This window comes from Lemur catta, chromosome 19, assembly GCF_020740605.2.
Source record: "Lemur catta isolate mLemCat1 chromosome 19, mLemCat1.pri, whole genome shotgun sequence".
Taxonomy (NCBI): Eukaryota; Metazoa; Chordata; class Mammalia; order Primates; family Lemuridae; genus Lemur; species Lemur catta.
In genome coordinates, this window is record NC_059146.1 from 23,043,504 (window position 1) to 23,069,081 (window position 25,578).

The following is a 25,578-nucleotide window of genomic DNA, read 5'->3' on the forward strand; positions in this document are numbered from 1 at the left end:
CTGCAAGGCAGGGCAGCCACCGGGAGGGCCATGTGAGCTAACCGTGTCGAGAGGCCAGCCTAAGGGGACAGGCTGGGAGGCCAGGCCCCCACTGTGGCCACGATCTGAATTTGTTTGCCAGCTGCCAGGCTGCAGAGGAGTCAGGCAGGCTGGGGGATTACGAAACCGCGGTTGGGAAATCCGGGCAGGGTGGGGGCGGGGAGGCCTGAGACCCTGTGTCGCAGAGGCTGGGCCATTTGCAGCCTTGGTAGAAAGCCAAGCCGCGCTCCATTCGCGGCCCTTCCAACTTGGCTGTGGTGCCAACAATAGCTCCCGGGGCCTCCCACAGCGCCAGAGACCAGAGGAGACTCAGACCCAGCTCAGTGCCGGAAGCACCTCAGGGTCTCTCCATGAACTATGGAGAGACATAGTTCATCCAAACAACAAAACATTACGCAGCCTTGAAAACGACCGGGGTCCATCTATGTGTATTTGTTATAGGCTGAATCATGTCCACACTGCCCTCTCCCAAAGAGATACGTTGAAGCCCTAACCCCCAGGACCTCAGAATGTGACCTTATTGGAAATAGTGTCATTGCACACGTAAAAGTTAAGGTGAAGTCATACGGAGAACGGTAAGCCCTATTCCACCATGGCTGGTGTGCTCATGAGAAGGGGATTCCAGACACAGACGCACATGGGGTGACGCCACGTGAAAGTGAAGACAGAGACGGGTGAGGCGTCTACAAGCCAAGGAACGCCAAAGATTGCCAGGAAACTGCCAGGAGCCGGGGGAGAGGCACGGAACAGATTCTCCCAGGGTGAACCAACCCTGCCAACACCTGGATCCCAGACTTCCGGCCCCAGAACCAAGACGATCCATTTCCCCTGTTTCAGGCTCTCAGTTTGTGGTGTTCCGTTACAGTAGCCTGAGCAAACTAACACAGTACTGAAGCAGAGCGACCGTCACACCTGCTGTTTGGCGAAGGTGGGAGGAGCTCCCCCCAGGGCAGGGGTGCTGAGCTGAGCATTTAGCACCAGTGCCCTGCACGTTCCCTAGACCCTCAGCCTCTCCCACTCCAGTATGTCCCTCCCACGGCCCCCGAGGGTCTTTCTGCTCCTAGCCCTCCCACAGCTGCCAGCACCCCCAGGACAAAGTCCCAGCCCCTCGGGCTGACGTTTGAGACCCCACCTGCCTGTGCGGCTCTCCAGAAGTTTCAACTCCTCAACATGCCACAGCTTTCCTGCCCCAGGGCCTTTGCACAGGCTATTCCCTCTGCCTGGCATGCTCTTCCCCAATATCCCCAGTCCACGGCCTCACCTCCTCCAGGCCTTTGCTCAAATGTCCCCATCTCAGGACACCCTTCCCTGACCCCCTGCTTTACTTTTCTCCACGGCACTCGTCTCCTCCTCATCGGCTGTGTAAGTCCTTAGTGATTTGGTTGGGGTTTCCCTTTCATCGGTGAGTCTCATTCCCCACTCAATCCTTCCCTTGCTGAAACTGCAGAAACCCCATTGAAACCCCAGTGCATGCACACAGCAGGTGCTCAATAAATACCCCAGCAAACAAACTGATGCGCGCATGGCCACGTCCCGGAGCGGTGCCCCAGCCCGGCCTCCCAGGGCTCACTCACAGATGATCTCCTCGTGGGTGAATCCCAGGACCCGCAGGGACTCCAGCGTCTCCTGGAACAGCTCCCGCTCCTGGCTGGGGGAGGGCGGCGGCCCGTTGGTCAGGAAGCGGTAGTGGGAGCTGGGCTCGAGGAGGAGGTCGGCTGCAGGGGCAATGGGGGGGTCAAGGTCGAGGGTGAGCCGTGGAGTTAGACTCACATCCTGGATTCATTGATGGCGACCCCGGGGACAAGCCAAGTCCTTCTCACTGGGTGGGGGTCCTCTCCTCGTGGTATGGTGGGAAGGGCCGGGCATGCAGTGGGCGCTTAGCACCTGACAGATCTTCCCTCTAGCTCCTTCCTTAGGGCTCTCAAGTCAGGGAACTGCCTGAGACAGGCAGGGGCCACCCGTGGGCAGAAGCAACAGGGCCACGGGATGGCAGGGCCAGTGCCAGAGCCCGGGTGGCTTCAGGGGCCACAGTGAGTGGGAGGAGCCAGAGTGAGAGGGAGCCCCAGGGTGCAGGGCCGCCAGGAATAAGAGCTGTGGGAGCCTCAGCGGCAGAGGGCAGGAGGGGCAGGGACAGGAGCCTCGGGCAGGAGCCAGGGCCGAGGGGAGCACGAGACAGCAGGAGCCAGAAGCCACACACACCGGGAACATCAGGAGGCAGGAGGCAGCGGGAGCCGCAGGCGCGGGAGCCACAGCAAGGCCGGAGCCGCGGTAAGCCCGGCAGGAGGGAGGAGAGGCCGCGCGACAGAGGAGCCGCAGCACGCGGGAGCCCGGAGCTTCGGAAGCCAGCGTGAGCAGGAGCCACCAGGCGGCTGCGACAGCGGGCATGGGCCGGAGCCCGGAGAGAGCTGGAACCAGAGGGCAGAACCCCCTCACGACAAAGGCTGGGAGGTGACAGAAGCCACTACACAGTAAGAGCCAGAGGCCGCAGCAGCCACACGGAGAGGAGGTGCTTGGCAAATACGGTGCCCCCTGCTTTCCTGCTCCCCGGGGAGGAAGCCCCACGCGGCTCCCACCTGCCCCCCCAGGAGCAGGGCAGGGTGGGCAGCACTGACCCTTGAGCTGCTCTCCGGCGCCCCCCAGCAGCTGGTAGAAGATGTGGAAGCTGCACTCGTCTTTGGCCTGGCGGATGGCCCGCGACTTCTCCAGCAGGTCTGGCGGAGGCGAGTCAAGGTGCCAGAGGGGCAGGCGGGGGACCCCACTCGCCCCCTCCACGCTGCCAGGCCACGACAGGGCCCGCCCCACCCCGCTCCAGGGAGCAGCGGCGTCCTTCGCAGCCCAGGCTGGTGACTTGCCACTAACTGGATGAGTGGCCTTGGGCATGTCACTTAAGCACCCGTGCCTCAGTTTCCCCATTTGTTCCACCCCTTGTTGAGTTGCTGTGAGGGTAGATGACTTACTATGTGTGAAACACCAAAAACAGTGCCTAGTCCATAGTAAACCACAGAGGTACTCTTCTAGCCTCAGTTTCCCCATGCAAATATATCTGCTCCCAACTCCAACTAGACCGTCACCCTACATGATCTCCTTCTCTAAAGTCACACAAAATGTTTACACACTAAAAAGTGACTAGACATCTCAGAGAGCAATAAAGCACTGGGTACCTCTTTGGGCCCCGTGTCCCACACTCACGCACCAGGCATACACTCGCCCAGGGGCAGCTGCAGCCTGGGGTCCGTTCCCCAGAGCCCTGCTTGGGTTAGACGAGGAGACGTGGGAGGAGGGCTCCCACAGGGAGGGTGGGGGGAGCACACACAGGCTCCGCACCCCCACGTAGAAACAGCCCTGAGCCTCAGTTTCCTTCTCTGCTAAATGGGGATGATAGCGCCATCTACCTCTCAGGGCCACAGAGGCGGAGCTGAGGGGGCACACAGTGAGCACTCAAGGAACGCCGGTCACGGCTGGCACTGAAGGGACAGGCTGCACAGGCTCCCCACCCGGTGGGCCATCCTGAGACCCTCTGACTGGCCGGGGGTGGGCACCCGAGCCATGAGCATCCAACCACATGCCGGTCACTGGTGCCCGAGACAGCTGAGCACCAGAGCCATGCCCAGCGGGGACAGCCACGCCGGATGGGGAGCGTGGGCGGGAGACAGTGCGCAGGTGGAAGTGGCAGAGAGGACAAATGTGAACATAGGAGGCAGGAGACACAGGACAACGCGGCAGGGAGAGCGACGATCTCTGAGAACCCGGCTAAGCAGGAGGCTCGAGGAGGCAGGAGCCGCGGGGCAAGAGGACCCAGAGTGAGGAGGATCCCTGAGCAGGGGACAGTGGACCCCAGACATCAGGTCCTGCACCTCTTCCCTCCGCCAGCCATGCTCCCTACACTCTCACTGTCATGAGTCATCTCCACGAGCCACTGCAGGCTGTGTCCTGGGAGTCCCCCCAGTGGATCATTGAACGTGGTGGGCTCGGGGACCCCAGCCCACACCCCACAGCAAGGCTGTGCTAGCCTTACAAAAACAAGGGTGGCCCTGGCCTCCTCCCACCACCTGCAGACACCGCATCTGAGCGTCCGCGCCCCACTGAGCAGTGGGCGTGGGGTCCCCAGCATGTGGAGCCTGCGTCCTGTAACGGGTGCTGTCCAAAGGGCAGCCCTCCCCGGCCACCACCCCTGTCCTCCTGGGCGCCCCTCAGGGCTGTGAAAGGATACAGGTCTCGATATTGGCGCCCACGATGTACCCGGCAACGTCGAAGTTGATGCGGATGAATTTGCCCTGGGAGGGAGGACAGAAGGAGGATTCAGAGGGAGTCCTCCTCCCCCTCGGCCCTGAAGAGTGGCCCAAACCCCACACCCACCCCAGTGCTGGGGCTGCCTCTCCCACTCTCTCTCCCACTACCCAAACCCCACCCAAGCCTGAATGCCCAGACAGGGGCTCCCTGGGCAATCCGAGGTCCAGGCTCCTCTGACTTCTTTCCTCAGGGCCCTGGTCCCCAGCCCCTCCTCCCCCAGACTTGGGGGTCCGGGTCCCCAGCCCTTCCTCCCTCAGTCCTGGGGGTCTGGTCCCCCAGCCCCTCCTCCCTCAACAGACCCATATGTTTTGTACCCCCATACCCACCCTTACACCCCCAGCTCCCGTATCCCTGACACAGCCAGGCACTGCCTTCCCCCAGCACTCACGAATCGGGAGGAGTTGTCATTCTTCACCGTCTTGGCATTGCCGAAGGCCTCCAGGATGGGATTGGCCTGAAGCAGCTGCCGCTCCAGCTCCCCCTGCCCGGGGTAAAGAGGCCCCATCAACAAGAACATCAGGGAGGCAGGCCCAGCTGGGGGCTGTGTCTCCAGCCAGCTGGATGTGAGGGGCCTTTGTGTGTCTGGGTGTGTGCCCAATTCCCACATCCGGGGCTTGCCTGCCCATCTATTGTGAGGGGGACAGGGAAACATCTCCAAGACATATTGTTGAATGGAAATCAAACCAAACAAACAAACAAAAAGTTGCAGAACAATACCTACAATGTGATCCCATCAAGAAAAACTAAATTAAGGAAAAAACACCACAAAACAAGACTTATTTCTACAGATATATACATGTTTGTGAACATACGGAGAAAGGTCTGTGAGGATGTGCACCAAACTGTCAACAGTGTAAGCCACTCCAAGGAAGGGGACTGAGAGGAGGAAAGAGGGATGTCAATTTTTCTGATTTGCTGTTGTTACAGTGCATATGGACTCATGTCTTACTGGTAGAATTTTTAATTAAGGGAAAAATCTCCCCCATCTATGTAAAGTGCTTCAAACTGTCGGACACATAGTTGGCCATCAAGAATGGTGGTTTCCTTCCCCCACCAGGCTGCCCCATGGTAGGAACCTTACTCCGAACTTCCCTCCAGCCCCCTTGGTGTAGAGCCAGGCACATAGTAGGTGCTCAATAAATAGCAGCCTGTGTGTGTCTTCTCTCAGGCTACATCTAGCTTGTGTTAGGATGAGACAGTCTCAGCTAGGCAGATGGCTTTGTCAAATGAAAAAATATATGCAAAGTGAAGGGCACGCGGCTTGGCACAGGAGAGCTCATACGTATGTCCCCCGGCTATGCTGTCAACTCCCTGGACTGTGTGAGTGCACAGCGTCTGTGGGCCCGGGCTAGACACATTTAGTAGATCAGCAATAAATGGCAGTTTTGGTCTCTGGGTCATTTCATATTGGTATCTGTGGCCTGTCTGCACACGCACAGCAGGGCCACCATCGTGGCAGTGGGAGTCCCTGGCAGGTGTAACCGTCGCTGCCTTGGGCCATCTACCAGAAAGACCACGGGATGGGTGGCTGGGATAGCATTAGGGGCGGCAAGACTCAAGGTGATTCCCTGCTACTCACGTAAGACACGGAGCTGGCGGAGGCCTGAGGAAGTCACGGGACATGAGACACGGACCAGGACACGGCACATGGAACGTGGACAGACACACAGGTGAGCTGGCGGCCTCGGGCAGTGGTGGGGTATGTGGGGAAAGGGGGTTAGGGGAACAGGGTGTGTGGAGTGGGGTGGCCTGGGGGGACCACATGCCTGGCTTTGAATCCCGCTCTAGCCCTCCCTGGGCAGGTGACCAACAACTGACGCGCCCCACCCCCCGTGCCTGCGGTTCCTCATCTCCCACACAGGACAACAGCACCCACCTCACCGGGGTGTTAAGTGAGGTAATGTGAGCAAAGGGCTCAGAACATGGGAAGCACTGTGTAATGTTCACTTAGATGACAAACCCAGGCACCATGGTCACCTAACATCAGGCCTGACACATAGTAGGTGCTCAGAAAATGAAGTACCTACTAAGTGCCAGGTGCTATTCCAAGAACCAGCAAGGCTAAGACTGGCCCTTGCAACTGTGCATCTGCCGTGCATCTGCCCTGCCTCTGCCCCCGGCCCTAGCCCAGGCACACAGTAGGTGCTCAGGTGGCACGGGTGGCCAGGGGAAGGCCCCACACCAGCCATGGCCCTCTGTGAGGAAGGCAGGCAATTACAGGGGAGCAGAGCCCAAGATGGAGGGGACATGGCTGTGGCAGGGCCCAGGGGTGTCCCAAGGCTGGGTCACTTACGGGGACGCCTGGCTCCTTCCTGCCCTTTGGTGACGATGCCACGTGGGCGAGGTACTGGATGACCTTCTTGGTGTTTTCCGTCTTCCCGGCTCCAGACTCCCCGCTGTGGGGGGAATAAGGGGAAGTGAAGGGGGTTGGCAGTGACGCCAGGGAAGCCCCCCATACCCTTCCAAACAGAGCCACGCCCAGCCGGGACCCCTCCTCCTCCAGCAAGTCCTTCCAGATTACTCACGTGCAGAGAATGGACTGATCCTCACGATCTGTAGGGGACAAAGCGGGGACATGTCACCTGGGAGAGTCTTTCCAGCAGGACCCTCTGGCCCCTTACCCTAGCCACTGTCTTTTCAAAATGATTCCCAAGGAGCAAAGAAAGGCTTGCTTTGATGTGTGACACCCCTGGGTTCTAATACCCTACCCGAATCAGCCCCTTGCTGGCTGTGTGACCTTGGGAAAGCAGCTTTCCCTCTCTGAACCTTGGTTTTTCTTCACCTGTAGAATGGAGACTGTCAACCCCAACTTAATGGAATATAGTCCATTTAACACCACAATTGGAGACCATGCTGTGTGCTGCCTCACGCCGGCCACACAAGATTTAGACATAAGTGCGAGGTCCGAGACCCCAGGGTTGACCCCTGATATAAGACATCTCCCCCAGCACCCACCTGAGCCTGACACAACCATTCCAGAAACGCATCCTGCCCACCTACGAAGCACCAGGCATGGAAGGGAGTGGGGGGTTGGCAAGGTGTCTGCCCTCATGGATCTTGCACTTGAGTTGCGGGGGACAAGAGCCACACAAATGAGGACTTAAGATGACTTAGCAGTGATTAGCACAGAGGCGGAGGGACAGCTAAACAGGTAACAAAATAAAGCAGTGGCTCTCAACTGGGGGCAATTTTGGCCTCTGCTGCCCCCAGGTGTCCCTGGCAGCACCCGCAGACATTCCTGGTTGTCACAACCAGGGAGAGGGGTTCTACTGGCACTGCGTGATTAGTGCCCAGGGATGCTGCTAAATATCCTACAACGTAGGGGACAGCCCCCCACAACAAAGAGTCATCTCATCCCAAATGTCAGCAGAGCCAAGACTGAGAAACCCTGGTATTAATTAGACACAACCTGCGGAGGGAGGGAGGGAGGGAGGGCTTCGCAGGAGAAGTGCCATTTCAGGCAGAGGGCACAGCTGGGACAAAGGCCCTGAGGTCAGACCGAGTTGAGGACGTTTGAGAGACAGGAAGGCCAGTGAGGCTGAGGGAGGGGACAGAGATGGCAAGGGGCACAGGCGGGTTTTGAAGCCACAATCTAAGGGTCTGAGTGTTTTTTAAGCAGGATGGGAGGCCTCTGGGTGGTTTTAGGCGGGAAGTGAGGTGCATTCAGTAGGACCTGGGGTGGGGGCCATAGGCACTTGGGCTCGAGGCCCAGCTGCCTCTGCCTGGCAGTGTGACCTGGGGCTGGTCTCTGAGTTGTTCTGTGCCTCCGTTTTCCCACCTGAAAAGTGGGGCTCAAAACAGCCGCCATCCCCACGGGACTGTGGTCAGAACTCAAGGAGAACGTTCAAAACCCACTCAGCTCAGTGCCCGGCACAGGATGGAAACATAACATGTGGTGTGACATACAGGGAAGCCGTGGTCGGGGCCCTGGGTTCAAATCCCACCTCGGCCACCTACCCACCAGTGTGACCACGGGCGATGACTGCTTTGCTCTGTGCCTTGGTTTCCCCAGCTGGAAATCGGAGTAATGGGAGAACCTACTTCATAGAGCTGCTACGAGGTTAAATGAGTTAATCCAACAAAAACTGACAGAAGTGCCAGGAGAAATAGATGAATCCACTATTCTAGTTGGAGACTTCAACACTCGGACAGAGCCAGCCAGCAGAAATCAGTAAGGCCTCAGCTGAACTTGACCATACCATCAGTGAACCAGATACGATTGACACCTATTGACTATTTCATCCAGTGAGAGCAGAACCCACGTTCTTCTCAAGCTCTCATGGAACATTCACCAAGAGGGACCACATCCTGGGCCACAAAACACACCTTGAAAATTTAAAAGAATAGAAATCTACAATGTCCACACACAGATCACAGTGGTACTAAACCAGAAATCAATAACAAAGATAACTGGAAAATCCCAAAATACATGGAGACCAAACAACATGCTTCTGATAACACACGAAATCACAAGAGAAACAAATCCACGAAAAGTTCTTGGCACCAAGTAGGACTCACCTTTACCTTATTGTATATTTATTCCTAAGATATAATAATAGCTAGCAGATGATAATAGCTAAAAATTATAAAAATATATAACGAACTACATAATCAAATTACATAACTTTTACCTATTACTATACACAAGTTTATAATGAGAATATAAATGCATTATCTATAAGTATGTTCTATTACGGAATGCAGGTATATTACATATTGCACGTTGGACCAGACGTTCTCAAACTTGAGCCTGCATCAGGATTGTGGGGGGATCTTGTGAAAAACCGATTGCTGAGCCCTGCCCCACAGTGTGTGACCCAGCGGGCCTGAGGTAGGGCCCAAGTCTGTACTTCTAACCAGTTCCCAGGTGACATGGATGCCACCAATGAGACCACACTCTGAGAGCCACTGTGTTATATGATATAAATATAATACACAATAGAAACATAGCATATATTAAATAAGTATAATATGTTCAATATAAATATACTGCTATGTACTATTATGTTATATGATATAAAGTTTCAAAAGCTTTATACTTGGTATACACTAAATATTTATCAAAATAGATGATATATAACAAATATGTAACAAGTACATTATGTTTATCACAAATGTTAATTATGTAATTTTTCCAGGACTGATCTACATTGTTATGATGTGAACGTCAGCCCTTTGGACAGATGCCCTTGTGCGGTGTACAACTTGCTCAGCTGTACACAACAGCCTGGTGCTGCCATCCATTTAAGGGGCTACATCTTACCGCATGACAATGTAGATCATGTCTACTATCAACAATGAATGGACACTCTGGGAATTATTGTCTCAAGAGAAATTTTTGCATAAGCCTTGCAGAAGTGGCTCCCAAATATTGTTGAAAGAAGGGGTGAACAGAGACAGATAACAAGGCTCTAGGACCTACAGCCTCACCCACTTAGCCCTCTATTTGTGTTCCCTCCAGCCTCCTAAGAAGTCTCACAGAGTCTGAAATCCCCAAGCTGTTGTCTGACCCTGTCCCTGGCTCCCAGCAGCATCTGGCCAGGCCCCCATTAAAGTCCCAGCACAGCACTCACCCTGGAGCATGCTTCGGTAGGCCCCCTCGGTCACTGCATACACATGAGGCGGCACCTCATGGCGCTTCTTGCCCCGGTACATCTCCACAATGGCCTCTGTATAGATGGGAAGCTGCTTGTACGGGTTGATGACCACACAGAAAAGTCCAGAGTACGTCTACAGTGGGTGAGAGGAGAGAGGGTCTCAGCTGCCTGCCCGCAGATTGAGAGGCATCATGGGGCTGCTGTGTACAGCTGGGCAGGTTGTGCACTGCACAAGGGTGTTTGCACATTCTATGTCTATATCATAACAGTGTAGATTTGAATATAAGAATCTTTCCAAATTGTACAAAGGTGTCACATGATGAAGATTCACCCTGAGAGAAAACGTGGCCATTGCAGCCAGCCAGACTTGAGTCACAGCCTGTGGCTGCCTGGACTCACACACACATGAAATGACCATGTGCAAGTCATCTGTTGAAGCATTGTTTGTAGCAGCAAAAGACTAGAAACGACCTGAACGCACGTTCACACAATGGATTCCTATGATGCTGTCAGTGTACACATGTGGGACTATCTCCGAAACGTTACCAAGTGGATGGAGACGAGTTGAGAACTGTCTCCATTTGCACTGAAAGGGGTGGAAGAGGAACACCATGTATTCGCTTGAATACGCACAGGCTATCTCTGGAGAGGTGCTCGTGGTATCTGCAGCATGAAATGCAACGGGCACGTATCTGTGGTTTCTGTTGACAACAGTCATGTAACAGCCCTGCTTACATGCCTGTGCTGAGTGGGGCATTCTCAGTGGAGGAAATGCTAAATTTCAGGTTCAAGGTGCATGAAAATAAAGACGTAATTTTTTTTTTTTTTGCATTCAAGTTCATGGATCCCCTGAATTCTACCCACATACCCCTTAGGCCTGGATTCAGGACTCTGTAATCGTTTAAGAACTGCTCGCGCTCACGGGGGTTAGCAGGTAGGCAAAGAGGCACCCTGCACACACCCGAGCAGTTAGACAGTTAGGGGGCTAGCCACCCATTTAGCTAAACCAGCCAGAGAGCGAACTAGCCAGGCTACCTAGAGTTCGCTAGCTAAACTAGGCAGAGAGTGAGGTGTTTAGTAGCTTAGCTAGTTAACTATTTAATCAGTTGGCTACTTGGCCAGCTAGTCACCTACTTAGCTAGTTAGCCAGAGAGTCAGTTGCTCAGCTAGTTGGCTGCAGGACTGCTGTAAGCTCCCACACGGCTTGGGCTTCTCAAGAAGAGTAGGGTGTGGCCACCACAGGCTGCCCAGTCCCAGGTGCCAACCTTCTAACGGTGGGAGGGTGGGTGGCCGGCCAGGAGCAGAACAACCGGTTTGCTGGGTGTCTGCCCGCCCCGCCTGGAAGGGCTGCTCCCGGGAGCTCTCTGGCTCTCTCAGAGGGTGGGGCGGCCGGACCACATTCCCTGGGAGGGTATCTCATGGCTGCTGGCGCCCCGGCCCCCACTGCTGGCTGGCGGAGGAACCCACTCCCCACGCCACCCCCCACCCCAGGCCCCTCCTGCCGGCCACACCTTGTTGCCAAGGTGACACCCTGGGAACGGGAACCTGAGCTGGCCGAGGCGGCCAGGGGGCAAAGGGCAGAGGCTGGTGCGACCTGAGAGGGTCGGGGACACCAGACTTGCCAGGGGCACCTGAGTTAGAAGGGTCTGGAATGGCTGCCCCTGTCCTTGGGGCCCTGCAGACAGACCTGCCCCCAGCTCTGCTCAGTCCAGTGACTTTCTCCATCATCTCAGTTTCCTCCTTGGGAAACCCGGGAGGACACTCCCCACCTCATTACAAAGGCTGCGGGGATTAAGGGAGATAATGAATAAAAACCAGCCAGGCCAGGGCGGGGCCCACATAACGCGCTCCTAATGTGGGTCCTGAGACTCTCAGGTTACCTGTCCCACGTGGGAGCCAAGGGCTCACTCAGACCTTGAAGCCACACCATCCTGGGCTCAAATTCCAGATGTGGCGTTTTCTCTGTGTGGCTTTGAATGAGAGATTTGCCCTCTCTGAGCCTCAGTTTCCAGTCCCAGAAAATGGGGCTTTTAACCCCTGTCACCTGGAAGGGTTCTGGGCATGAAATGCCACAATGCATCTTCCAGCACCTTGCGCAGGGCAGGGTGCTCCTAAACGGGCTCCCTCCCTCCCCAAGAGTCCCAGCAAAGGGACTGAGGCCCTGAGCAACTCAAGGCCAAAAAGCCTATCAGCGGCAGAAACTGGGTGTTTGGTGCCCTGGACACGACACTTTCCACTGGGCAACACCCCCTTTCCCCACACCAGTTGGTCATTAAGAAACATGCGTTCAGCACGAATCTTAAGACAAGCAGGTAGAACTTGGATCACACCTCTAACATCTTCAGGCCGGGTGACTTGAGCAAGCAGACTTTCTGGGTCTCGCTGTCCTTATCTAACGGGGACAGGAACAGTGCTTCCCACATGAGGTGGCTGGGAGCCATCCACAAGTTCATGTGGCATGCACAGGGCTTAACATGGTCCCTGAAACACTGCGCATGCTCGATACGTTAGCCATTATCAGCGTCTGTTGGGCCAGAGGCTTGCCCTCTCCGAGCTGTGGGAGGAAGGAGGAGATGATCCCTACCTCACAGCCTTATGTGGATGCAGAGGGGTCCACAAGATCATACTGGGAAGAAGTTTAAAACAGCAGCCAACAGAGCAAGCAGGTACTCACTAAGTGCTAATGATCATTATTAAAGCCCAATTTGCTTCCCATCTGGGTTTCCAGAATCTTCTATCTCACTTTCATTTTGTAGGCCCCAATTCTCTGGCTCCCTTGCCACCACTTTAGCTTGGGCCCCACCATTTTTTCCCCCTGAACTTTCTGAACACTATTCCTAGTGCAGTAGCCAGAACCTGGGGTCTGTAGTCAGACCGACCTGGGTTCAAATCCCAGCTTGGCCTGTTCCTGGCTGTGAGGCTTGTGTCCAAGTCCTGCCCCCTCTCTGCAGCTCACTCTCCCCACCTGCAGAATGGGGATGACAGCAGATACTTCACAAGGTTGCTGCAAGGGTTCAGAGTATTTATTAAAAGGCAAAGAGAAGCTCAGTATTTCAGGCATCACTCTGATATCCCTGGCCTTTGGTGAGATCCAGGGGAATGGCCTCTTTCCCAGGGCTCATAAAGGTGTGTGAGGATTCAGAAGGGGCCAGTGTAGCTTGGAGAAGGCACCAACCCCATCTAGGTCAGACAGCCCTCGATTCTAATCCGACATCTGCCACCACAAGCTGAGCCAGCCGCTGCTCCTGTCAGAGCCTCAGTCTTCAAATGGGAGTCAGACCTCATAAAAATATTCTAGTCTTGTGCTTTGTGACCCTCGACAGGGTGGATGCTGTAGCAAGGGTGGGAGATGCCAACAGTCTAAGCTGAAGTTTGGAGCATGAGTCTGGGGCCAGCTGCCTGGGTTCAAATTCCGGCATGTCTCCTTCAGGGCTGCGTGACCTGGGCCTGGGTCACTTAACATTCCTGAATGTTGGGTGATATCAACAGTCCCTGGCCCGGGGGGAGCTGATAACTCATACGTGATACTTGGAACAGTACTTGGCACATCATAAGTGCTCAATAAATATTTGCTAGCCACCCATTATTATTATTTTTCATTATTCTTGTCCACATTCCTTGTCAATCTCTCTAATCCTGTTTGCTCTTATGTTAAATGGAATTAACAACCCCTTGGCTGCTCATTAGAACCACCCTGGAAGCTTATTAAAAATACCAGTGCCTCTGTCACACCCCCAGAGAGCTTGATTTAAAGGTCTGGGGTGGGGTTCAGGCTGGTATTTTCTAAGAATTCCCCAGATGATTCTAACATCAAGTTGGGATTAAGAACTACTGCTCTACCCCATCTGTTTGCCGTAAGGATTAAATAATGTGATAGACATCAAATGCTTAGCACAGAGGCAGAAGACTACCATAGCCAACCTCACTATCATCAATCCCATCTTAATCTTAAAAGGCACCACAGCAAAGTGGGAAAGCCTGGGGCCAGACTACCTGGGTCGGCCAGATCTATCTGCCAATCTTGGTCTAGGAACTTGACCTCTCTGTGCCTCAGTTTCTTTACCTGTAAAATGGGGACCAAATGCTTTATATTTGTGAAAATTCATGGAGGCAATGTATTTTAGAAAGTTTAGAAGAATGCTTAGTAAGTGTTTAATAAATGTTCATTTTTATTATGATTAACTCTCTCTCTGGGCCTCAGTTGCCTCTTATGTAAAATGGGGGCAATAATAGACTCTACCTTGCCTAAGGTGAGATTAAATGAATCGATATATGGAAGGCATTCAGCACAGAGCCTAGCATGTTTTCATCAATCGTTGGTCCTCATTAATTGTCACAGGTCCATATCCCTTTTTCAAAACCCTTGGGATGAGTTATATTAATATTTGAGAAACTGGAATTTTTTATACCTCAGGAAAATAATATGGTTTATCTACCGTCTATATTACGTGACACCCCCAGTAAGGGTCTGAGTCTGTCCTGGTATTCCAACAATTCATAATTTGGCAACTAAGTATGGGAATAGTCACAAGACATGGGATAAAGACTATAAATAGCCTCAAGTTAATTCAGCTGGGCTGCTGGCACCCAGCTCCCCACCGGGACAAGGCCCTCCCGTGGGCAGGAGGCCACTCACATAGATGAGGCCGGAGTAGTATCGCTCGCGGAGGTTGTGCAGCACCGAGGCCTCGTTGAGGCAGGTCAGCTCAGCCATATCCTCGGCCTTGCTGAATTTGGGCGGGTTCATGCGCTGGATCTGGTCCCGGGGTAGCCGCAGCCGCCGCCCACTCTCCGCCAGCTCCACCTCGGCCTCCTCCTCGCCCTCGTCCCGCAGCGCCGCTGCCTCGAACCCATGGAGCTCCGATGGCACCCACACGAGGCGCCGGGCCGTCCACTCCACCTGCGGGGAGGTGGCAGAGCCCCCAGGCCCGCCACCCATGCTGGGCCCGCGGGGCGTGAACAAGAATGGCTGGGCTGCCTCGGGCACTGGGCCTGGCCTGGGGGGCACCTTCCGCCCGGGCACCGACAAGGTCACTGCTGCCATGGTCTGCAAGGCGGAGAGAGAGAGGTCAGGTGGGGCCCCATCCGCAGTGTCCCCCATCCCCACTCCAAATCCCCCAGGCAGCCCCTCTGCTTCCTTCACCAGACCTCTTTGTACACTTCTGAAAAATGGGTCAACAGACCTAGCTTACTCATTTCATTCATTCACCTCTCTACCCATTCATTCATTCCATAATTACTCAACAAGTGAAGGTGTAAAGCAGGCACGGTTCTAGGCATTGGCAATATGGCAATGAACAAGCCCAAAGAAGATTTCTGCCCCCATAAGTTTGCTTTCTAGCCCAGGGCTGTCCAACAGGGGAGTGAATGCCATGTGTGAGCTATTGGGCACTAGAAACAGAGAGTCCAAACCCAATGGGGTTCCAAGCCTAAGATACACACCGAATTTCAAAGACAGTACAACAAAAAGATAGCTTATTGGTATTTTTGATATTTGGTGACATGTTTAAATAATATTTTGGATATATTGGGTTAAATAAAACGTATCATTAACATTAATATCACTTCTTCCTTTTTACTTTTTAAATTAAATGTGGCTACTAGAAAATTTTAAATTACACATTTGGCTTGCATTATATTTCTAGGGGACAGAGCTGCTCTAATCCTAGGAGACAGATAGAAAGATAAATAAGTAAATTATATAGTATGTTAAATGGAAATAAATGGCAAGGAGAGAGATGAAGCAGGGGGTGGGGACATTAGGGTGGCAGGGAAGGCCTCTCTGATGTGGCATTTAAACAAAGACCTAAGGGAGACACAGGGAGTGAGCATGGGGATGAGTGTGGGGATGTCGGAAGGAGAAGCATGCCAGGCAGCTAGTGCAAAGGCCCTGGGGCAGGAGTGTGCCTGTATGTCACTGTCAGGTGGCCGGTGTGGCTGGAGCCAAGTGATCAAGGGGGAGAGGGTAGGAGGTGAGATGACAGAGGGTACAAAAAAGGCGACTTTGCTTTTATTCTGTGATATGAGCAGGGTATTGATCTGATTTTTGTCATTAGATCCCCTGACCACCTCTGGTCACAACTGCCTCATGCCTGCAGAACAGACTCGGATCTCACTGCCTCAGTTAACAGTTCCTTCCTTCTCTGGAACCTGGCTTCCTTCTCCGTGAGAAGGGGAAACTGGCCCCTTTCATCCTCTCTGAGGTCTTTCAAGTACCAGGCTGTGCCAGGAGTGGGTCTGGGGACCCAGAGATGAGTCAGACGGGAGCCCTACCTGGAGGAGCTCCTGGCCTGGGGGTGGCTCCAGCTCTAGCCTCACAGTCTCAGGCCTTGACAGCCAGGCCTAGGTGAGCCAGATGCACTAGGCCCCTCCCTGTCCCCCCAGGGGGCCATAGCCAGTGGTAAAATGACAGCAATTCCAAGCAGCAGCAGGAAAAACATTCTCGCGGTCCTGTCCCACATTGCGCCCTCCTCCTAAAGAAGTCTGCCCCTGCTCTCCTCCTCTGCCACGCCAGTCACAGACAGAGAGTTCTGTCTCCCCCACCGCAGCGCTTCTGCCCAAGAGGACTAGAGGCCCCTGACGTCCCCCCACCTCCAGCACACCCCCGGAGAAGTCCTTCCAAACACCCAGCTCCCCCGGGCACCCGCAGATCTGGCCCCAGCAGATGCTTGTCTTTCCCTCTGAGCCTCCTGCCCGCAGGTCCCGCTTCCTCCCAGACCCTGTCCTCTCCCCCTGCCCCAGCAGGCATTTCTCCTCCCTGTGGGCCACAAATGGCCAAGGCTCACCCCAGGCCTCCAATGTGGCCTTGAAACACCAGAGCCAAGCTCCATCCCTGGGACTTTACCCACCACCCCCACCCCACCCACTTCCTCTCCTGCCCTGTGGCCTTTGACCAGGAAGGGTTTGGGAGTTTTTGCAATCACCCAGCCCTGTGCCTCCCCTCGGTGGAGCCAGGAGTCCAGGCCCCCAGCCCTTTCCTCCCCCAAGCTCAGCAGTCCTGGCCCCCAGTCTCCTAATCTTCCAGGACCCAGTTTGAACCCCAAGCCCCCTTGTCCTCTGGACCCAGACGTGGGGGCCCCTCACCTCAGTGCAGCCAGGCTAGGTGAGGATGCTGGTTCTGAGGACCTACCTCTGCCCTGTTCAGGCCGGCCTGCAGGCCTGGGCTCCCAACAACTCCGCCCCTCCCACCGCTCCACCCTCCCTCAACCAGCAGGAATGCTCTGCCAGGGCTCATTACTGTCACCTGGGCAGGTGAAAGCACCTGCCCTGGGAGGGGCAGAGACTGCTGGGCTGGAAAAGGAAAAGCAGCCATGGATCCGCCCCTGAGGCAGAGGTTGGGTCCCCTGGCACCCAGCCCTCTGACCTCGGCTTAGTGCTAGCATTCAGGAGTCTGGGCCCCCAACCTTCCCCTCCTTTCCACCCAGGAGTCCAGGCCCCTGCCCCTGTTCTCACAGACACAGAAATCCAAGCTCCCAGTTCCCTCCTCCCGTAAGATCCAGGAGTCCAGGTCCCCAGCCCCAGAGTGCTGGCCCCAGTCCTTTCTTCCCTCAAGACCCAGGAGTCCGGGCCTCACTCAGACCTGGGATACCCGGCCCCCAACCGCCTCCTCGCACCCAGGAGTCTGAGCGTCCAGCACCCATCTTCCCTGGACCCAAGGGCCTGTGTCCCCGCCCCCTCAACCCGCCAATCCTCGGGACTACCTGGGGGCGCGGGCCGGAGCGGGGAGATGGGAGAGGGCACGGGAATCCCCGGTCCTCTTCGGAGCCCTCAGGTGCGGCTACCTCCGCGGTCCAGCGCGGGGCGGGGCCGTGTGCGTCAAGGGGCGGGAGCCGGGCTCTGATGTCACCCAGCACCTGCTGGGCTGGGGAAGGGGGCGGGTCCTGGAGCTTCAGGGCTTTTTACAAGGGGATGGGGAAAGGCGGGGGTGAAGTGGTTACCAGGTAGGCGACGGTGGCGCCAGGGGCTGCTCCTCCTTCTGGCGGGCAAAAGTCAGGGACCCACCAGGGAGGGGACTGAGGACTCCCGGAGTTCGAATCCCGCTCAAGCTCTCTAGACCTCAGCTTTCCTCGCTGTGAATTGCGGCCAATGAAATTAACAAAACGATGTGGAGAAAGTTCCCAGCCCGATACTTCATCATTTAATCTCTCTGAACCTCAGTTTCCCCGACTCTGGAAATGGAACAACACAATCCACAGAGAACGACAACGAGCACCAAAGAAGACAAAATGTTATTCTGGCCTCCTGAGCTGCAGTGTCCTCGGGGTGAGATGAGGAGTAAATAGTGACAAGAGCACCTACTATGTGCCGGGGTTTTTTCTGCTCTTAGAACAGCTCTTCCAGATCCTGGAATGATCTCAACAACCAATGAGATAGAGACGATCACATCTCCATTTCTTTAGTGGGGAAACTGAGGCACAGAGAGGCGAAGTCACTAAGGTCATAGAGTAAGAGGGGGAGAGCTGGGATTCAAGCCCAGCCTTATCTGCCATTATAAAGGAGGGAATTTGGGAAGAACTTGTAGCAGGTCCCCAAAGACGTCAATTTCGCGGTCCCAGTTAGTAACACTGTGAACCTTCTTTCGCGTCTGCCTTAGGGACCACTGCCTTCCTTAGGGGGCTAATGTGCGATTAAAAAGGTTAAAAGATCCTGCGTACAGTTGGTCTTCGAAGTGTTATCTCCACCTGGTCACCAACTCTGCAGTCACCAACTCTGTCCAGTCTCAGTTTTTTCCTCTCTATAAAATGGGCACATTATAACCCACCTCGAGTTAATGGAGGATAATGAAAGGAAATTATTTAGTTATAAACATAAAAACTCCCCACCACATGGTAGGTCCTCAAGTGTCTTTCCCCACCCCTCTGCCTCTACTAGTCGTGACCCCTATTTCTGGCACGCAATTTTTACACGTGAAAACAGAGACATCGTCATTCCGGTGGCTGAGGACTGAAGGCGATGACTCAGGTATTCAAGCGTCCAAGGTCCCAAAGAGAGCCTCAGTTTCCCCTTCTGCGGAATAGGCCCGGAGCCGCCAGCTAGGACCCCAGCCCGGCCTCACACCCAGTAGGAAGTTGAGTTGGGGGAGTGTAGAGGTCCCGCCCCCCGCCCCCGCCACCGTCCCGCGGCTCGCTCAAGGTGAGTGTCCGCGTCACCGCCCCTCCCCCGCCTCCCGCGCCGGCCTCCCGGGCCCGGAACGCAGCCCCCAGATTCCAGCCTCCCCGGCCCCAGTCCCGCTCCGCCGCCGCAGGCCAGCTGCCGGCCCCGGGCACTCACCGGCTTCCAGGGCCGTCCGGAGGCTTCGGCCTGAGGAGAAAGAGGGGTGGGCCGGCCAGGACAGCCCCGCCCCCACAAGCGCAGCAAGAGCCAATCGGCGCCTGCTGCGGCAAGCCACGGCCCCGCCCATGGGGTGCGAGACCGCCAATCACGAAGAGCGGCTGGCAAGTGGAGCCAATCAGAAGTTGCCGAAGGGTGCCAGCCGTGGGAAAAGAACCCAGGCGAAGCGCAGAGCTAGGCGGCGCGGTCCTGGGTGGGACCCGAGACCTGATGGGCAGGGGGCGCGACCAATGGCGAGGCGCGGGGGGCGGCCGGGGGCCGGAGGCCCAAGGGGCCGGGGTGAATGGGCCGCTTTGTGCGCGAGCCATGAATGGGGGCCTTTGTGCCGGCGAGCGTGGGGGGGCGGCTAGAGGCCGGAATGCCTGGGTCCCCGGAGAGCCGGCGGGCAGGAGAGACAGGAGGGAGAATTCACTTTTGTCGAAAGCCGACCGCGTACCAGGCACTCTCCCAGGCTCTCACCCACCGGGGAGGTGTGGGCGGTGATACCATCAGAATAATCGTAATTTATTGAGCGCCCGATGTTTGCCAGGAGCTGTACCAAGCACGTTACCTGCATGATCTCATTTAATCCTCACAACGAACCCCTTGAAATTGGTGCTATTAAGATCTTCATCTTCCAGATGAGGTAAACCGGAGCTTAGAAAGCTGGCAGGTGGCAGAGCAAGGACTCCGCCAAATCTGACTCCAGAACTTGTGCCCAAACGTAGGGTAATGATTTCCAGTTTACAGAGGAAAACTGAGGCTTGGGAGAGGCATGAGACTCCTCAAGGTCACAGAGAAAAGGCTCCACTGAACCCGAGGCGGTCTGCCAGCCTGGCTGTGCTGCTCAGCAGCTGTGTGGACTTGGGCCATTTGCTGGACTTTTCTAAGGTTCCATTTATTTCTGCACCTGTACAATGGGAGCAATGGTCCGTCTGCCCCCACCCTTGTGTGTACTGTTGATGGGATCCTGCCAAACTCTATTCAGACTGGGCTCTCCTCTGGTCACAACCTTCCATGACTCAGTAAAAGCCAAAGCCCTCATCATGGCCCACAGGGCCCTGCACGATGTGGCCCCTTTTGCTCTCTCTGCTCTGACCCCACCCCTACTCCCCTCCTTCTGCTCCAGCCACACTGGCCTCCGGGTTGTTCCTCAGTTTCTCAAACACTCCTCAGGCATGATCCTGCCCCAAGGCTTTTGTGTAATCTGTTCCTTGCACCAGGAAAGTTCTTCCCCTAGGTTTTGCATGGCTACCTCCTTCTCACATCATCAATTCTGCTCCCATGTCACCTCTTCCAAGAGGCCTTTCCCAGCCATCCTATATTAAACAGTCCCCTTATCACTCACTCCCACCTTGACCCTGCTTGGTTTTTTCTCATAGCGTTGGTAGTGTTTGGTAATTTGTTTATCTGTTTATCATCTGTCTCCCCACTGGAATCTAAGTCCCCAAGGGTAAAGATCTTTATTTTGTTCAGTGATGAATCCCCAGGGCCTGGCCTCCAGTAGGTGCTTAATAAATGTTTGTCAAATAAATAATAGTAAGTGCTTGTATTGTGTGGATTAAATGAATGAGTGCATATGAAGCTCTTAGTACAATCCTGGCCCTGGGAAAAGGCTAAATATGCAAATACTGATTATTATTAGTGTTGTGGTTTATTGCCCTACAAACAGCATGCAGGAGAGAAACTACAAACATATAAAGTCTAGAACAAGGGAAAGAAGCTGGAGAAAGGGACAGGGAAAAGTTGGAAGGCAAGAGATGGGGAGACAAAGAGGGAAGAAGAGAGAAGCTGGTATTGAGTGCTGAGGGCAGACATAGGCCCAAGCATCCAACTCCCAGTGCATTCGTTCAGCAATGGCAAAGGTGAGTCACAGAGCTGTCCTTGTGACCATGAAGTGTCATGATTGCCATGGCTTCGAGATTGCTACAGCCACCTCTCACTTCTTTGCAGATAAGTAAACTGAGTCCCCAGGAGGGAGTCCCTTTCCAAGAGGACCTGCAGTGATCATACAGCTCACATTTGTGAGGCCTGATTGTGTGCTGGGAACATAACTGTCATTATCTCAATGCACCCTCATGCCAGTCCTATGACACTGGCACTGTCATTACACCACTTTACAGGCCAGTAACATGCCCAGGGTCTCTTGGCTGCTGTTGGTGGCAGATCTGGGCTCTGATTCTCGTGGGTCAGACCCCTGAATCTGTGCTCCTGACTAAGGCAGAGCTGAGGGTGCCTGTCACTCTGGCTGGAGTGTTCTCCATGGAAGGACCCTGCAGCAACGGTAACGAGCTGCTGTTTAGTGCATGCTGTGTGCTGGACAAGGTGCCCTTTGTGCGCATTAATTCATTCGATTTTCTCAATAACCCTATGAAGTTGGTACTTTTATTATCCTGAGAACACTGAGGCTCAGACACAAGAAAATCCTGTGTCCAGCGGCACCAGAGAAGAGTGTGGACCAGGACACAACAGAATTTCAAACAGAAAAGAAGGCTGTGGTGCTCACATTCTAACTAGAATCTACCTGGTAACTGGTGATGTCATCAACACCACTCAAAGCAAAGTCTACCCGGAAACTAGTGATGCCATCACTCCCACCAAGGGTCTAAATCTGCCTAGTAACTGGAGACATCATTAATTCTGTTCAATCTGTAGAGTAATTGATGACATCACTGAGTGATAATAATGAGCTCCTTTGCTGAGAGCATTCTATGAGCTGGATGCTAAGCACTTTAATAGTTACAGGTATTTATTGAGCACTTACTGTGTTCCAGGCACAGTTCAAAGCCCTTTACATGTATTAAATCCCCAAACCCTCCCCAAAACTCTAGTAAGTGTTAATGTCATACCCATTTTACAGAGGAGGACACTGAGGCACAGCTGCCCAAGGTTACACAGTTAGAAAGCAGCAGAACCTGCATTTGAACCCATGGAGTCTGGCTCCAGAGCTTGGGCTATGGATCACTACGCGAAGCCACCAGAGAAATTCTGGGACCCAGAAAGCCAAGTTCCAAGAAGACACTCCACTGCCTCTGAGTCTTCCAGAGTCCTCCAGCCAAGCCTGCCAGAGAAAGGTCCTCAGGATAAATGCCAAACTCACTTCTTTGGGGATTGAGACCTCCCTACCGGCCATCCATCACTTCACTCCAGGTATTGGGACCAACTGCATTAAACTGTGAGCCCCTGGCTGTCAGGGGCTGGGGCTGATCCTTCTGTGGGTCCAGAGGGTGCAGTGCAGGCGGCAGTGGGGAGGGAACCCCACAGTGAGGGTGGATGGAATGCCAGCATGAGCCAGGGAAAAGGAAGTGGGAATGTACAAGCATTCTGAGCCTTCAGGGGATGTGGATTCCTGCCAGCTGGCACAGCCCTCGAACATGACCTTCTTATATAGAATCTGAGTGAGGGGCGGCACAGGTGTGGGGCAAAAAAGCCAGCAAGGAGCGAAGTTGATAAATGAAAATAAAAAGTTGGAGCTGAAGGGGGACGAGACAGGAGAGCTAGGGATGGAGCTGCTTTGTGGAAGAGAGTTTGGGGATATTTTTTGAGTAAGAAAAATATTGGAGGAATAGCTTCCATGCCTGGTGGGGGGCTGGGGGGCTGGAATCTTAATAGAAAAAAAACAGGGAGGAAGGGGGTGCTAGGTGTTGCTGTAAGCCCTGACTGCAATCCTGCCTGGGCATTTCTCTGTGGCAAAGACTTGAATGGACCCAGTATTTTATTTCTGGTTGCTGGGCTGTTGTTTTCCTGCACGTGACTTGGAGCTGTCACTGGCTCTGAGACAAGAGCAAGCTGATGGCCTCGTGTGGGTCACAGATAAGCGACAGGCTCAGTTCTGTCATAGTAAATATTTATTGAGTGCCTACTATGTATCAGGCATTGTTCTGGACCAAGGGTCAGCAAACGTTTTCTGTAAAAGGCCAGAAAGTAAATATTTTTAGCTCTGTGGGTCAGATGGTCTTGGCTTTAACTGTTCTATGCTGCTCTTACAGCATGGAAGAAGCCAGAGGCAATATGGGAATGAATGGGTGAGTTCGTCTTCCAATAAAACTGTATTTACACAAACAGGGGGCATTTGGCCTGTGGACTCTAGTTTGCAGACCCCTGTTTTGGACACTGAGGAAAGGGCAGGTAAAAGACATGCTTCCAGCTCTCATGAAACTCAGATATTAATCTACTCCCACACAGCAGGCAGAGGGAACCAGTTCCTGCCTAAGTCAGATCCTGTTTCTGTTCTGCTCAGAATCCTCCCCCGGCTCCAGTCACACTCAGAGTTAAAGCAAAGTCTTCCCCGACAAGAGCCTGCACCATCTGGTCTCCTTTTTCCCCTCCCTCCTCTCTCCTCTGGCCCTATCTCCCTTCCTCACTACTTTCCAGCCACACTGGCCTCCCCGATGCCCCTCAGACATGCCAGGCTCAGTCCTGCCTCAGGGCCTTTGCACATGCCTTTCTCTCTACCTGGAATGCTCTTCCTGTAGATAACCACTTGGCTCCCTCATCTTCTTCCTGTCTCTGCTCAACTATCAGCTCCTCAGCAAGGCCTTCTTTGAGTATCCATGCCCCTGGACCCCTGGACCCCTGGACCCCTGGACCCCTGACCCCCATCACACAGCTCTATGCTTTCATTTACCACAGCCTCACCGTCCTCCAACCTGCCAGTAACTTACTTATTGCTTGTATTATTTATCATCTGATGACCCCACTAGAATGTCCACTCCACGGAGCTGGGGAATTTTGTCTGTCTTGTCCCCTGCTGGGTTCTCAGTGCCTACAACAGAGCCTGGCACACAGTCACTACTCAGAATAAAAGAAATATTTGTCAAATGAATGCTTGCTTTCTGCTGGTAGCCACAGACACCGAACAAGTGGACACATATTTATCGAGCACATTGGTGAGTCTGGCGAAGGCTGGGAAGGAAATATAAAGGAGGGTAAGCGAGGCAAGCTGATGGCGTTATTTTAGAAAGGGGTCAGGGAAGCCTGTCTGAGGAGGTGACACTGGGGGAGGAGCATATCACAGTCAATGCTGATGAATAAAAAAATGAATGGATGGACGTGTGACTGATGCGCGGATAAATAAATGGATGAATGAGGGAACAGATGGCGGTTTGAATAGGTGGGTAAGTGAGCGAATGAATGAAGGGTGCACACAGTGAATAACTAAATAAGTGGGCCGGTGGATGGAAGAATCGATTAATACATAAGTGCATGGCAGATGAACATACAGATGGACAGACAGATTGACAGGTGGGTAGACAAATGGTCTTTCATGCCACTGTGCCCTTACACACGCTGTGCCTTCTGCCTGTCACTCCCTCCCCCAAACTCTCCACCCTGGGGACCTCCAGGTCAACTTCCCAAGGTCCCCTCCATGCTCAGAGTGTGTCGAGGGCCCCCTGGTCTCACCCCACTCCCGTCCCATCTCGGGGCTGGGCCTGAGTCTGAGTCATGTCTGTGTTCCCAGCCTGACCCCGCACAGGGTCGGTACACGGGATGGGGAGGCTTCCAGAGACGTGTGCTGTGCACATGCAGGAGGCATGAAGTGGGTTTCTGAGCCCAAGGGGTGGGGAGGCAGATGTCTCTGGCAGCGCCATTGTCTATGGGGGTGTGCGGGTTTGAGTGGGGGACTTGGGGTGTGTTGGGTGGCTGGGACCTGGTATATGTCTATGTGAAGGGTCTGTGAGGGGACAGGCCTGCATCTCTGGATCTCATCTGGCCCTCAGAATCCCCAGACTCCAAAATAAGGAAGCCAGTCCGTTCTGTGTGACTTTGGGCAAGTCCTCTCCCCTCTAGACTTCAGTAAAGCAGAGATCGGGGTCAGACTAGCCATTTCAAGGCCCTTGCTTAGTGCTGACCTGCTAGAAGTCCATAATTCACTCTCTTTCTCCCTCTGCTTTCTCTGGTAGGTCCGCAAAGGTCAGAGGCAGACTCATGCTAGGTCCCTGGGATCTCCCAGCACAGGATCTGGAACACAGCATGACTCAGGGGAGGTTATAGACTAAGAAAATGAATGAAAGTATGACTATTGTCACCCGGTCAGCTCCTACTCGTACTTCAAAACCCGACTCAAAGGTTCCTCCTTCTGAGAAGACATCTCTGACGCCTCCTGGCTAGCCAAACAATAATAGTTAACCCTTTTATGATACTTGTGCTTACTTACACATATGTATTGAATCACTTAACTCACAACAAGCTTCTGTGGTCAGGTTCTATTGTTTCTCTCCCTTTTATGAATGGGAGAAACTTCTAATGAATAGAACACATCAAAGGTGATGGGATGTCGGTTCTGTGATTAGGCTTATAAAAGCTGTGACTTCTATTAATATCACGCTAGAAGTCTCTTTCT

General features: G+C 54.0%; 1 protein-coding gene across 6 annotated transcripts in view; it reads right to left on the reverse strand.

Annotated features, from left to right (window-relative positions):
* MYH14 (myosin heavy chain 14) overlaps positions 1–19,247 on the reverse strand; it is a 78,038-nt gene extending 58,791 nt beyond the window's left edge. The window contains exons 1-11 of one of the 6 annotated variants that reach the window (XM_045531081.1): positions 17,864–18,987; positions 17,627–17,787; positions 14,563–14,973; positions 9,903–10,059; positions 6,855–6,882; positions 6,623–6,725; positions 5,909–5,932; positions 4,718–4,810; positions 4,250–4,313; positions 2,652–2,750; positions 1,614–1,754 (exon numbers count right to left, since the gene is read on the reverse strand). In XM_045531081.1, coding sequence (XP_045387037.1) covers positions 1,614–1,754; positions 2,652–2,750; positions 4,250–4,313; positions 4,718–4,810; positions 5,909–5,932; positions 6,623–6,725; positions 6,855–6,882; positions 9,903–10,059; positions 14,563–14,970 — 1,117 coding nt within the window. In that variant the 5' untranslated portion in view covers positions 14,971–14,973; positions 17,627–17,787; positions 17,864–18,987. Of the gene's footprint in view, positions 1–1,613; positions 1,755–2,651; positions 2,751–4,249; positions 4,314–4,717; positions 4,811–5,908; positions 5,933–6,622; positions 6,726–6,854; positions 6,883–9,902; positions 10,060–14,562; positions 14,974–17,009; positions 17,088–17,626; positions 18,988–19,196 lie in introns of those variants that run through there. The other 5 variants (XM_045531080.1, XM_045531079.1, XM_045531082.1 and 2 more) reach the window with 5 other exon arrangements.
* Positions 19,248–25,578: the final 6,331 nt, after the last annotated feature.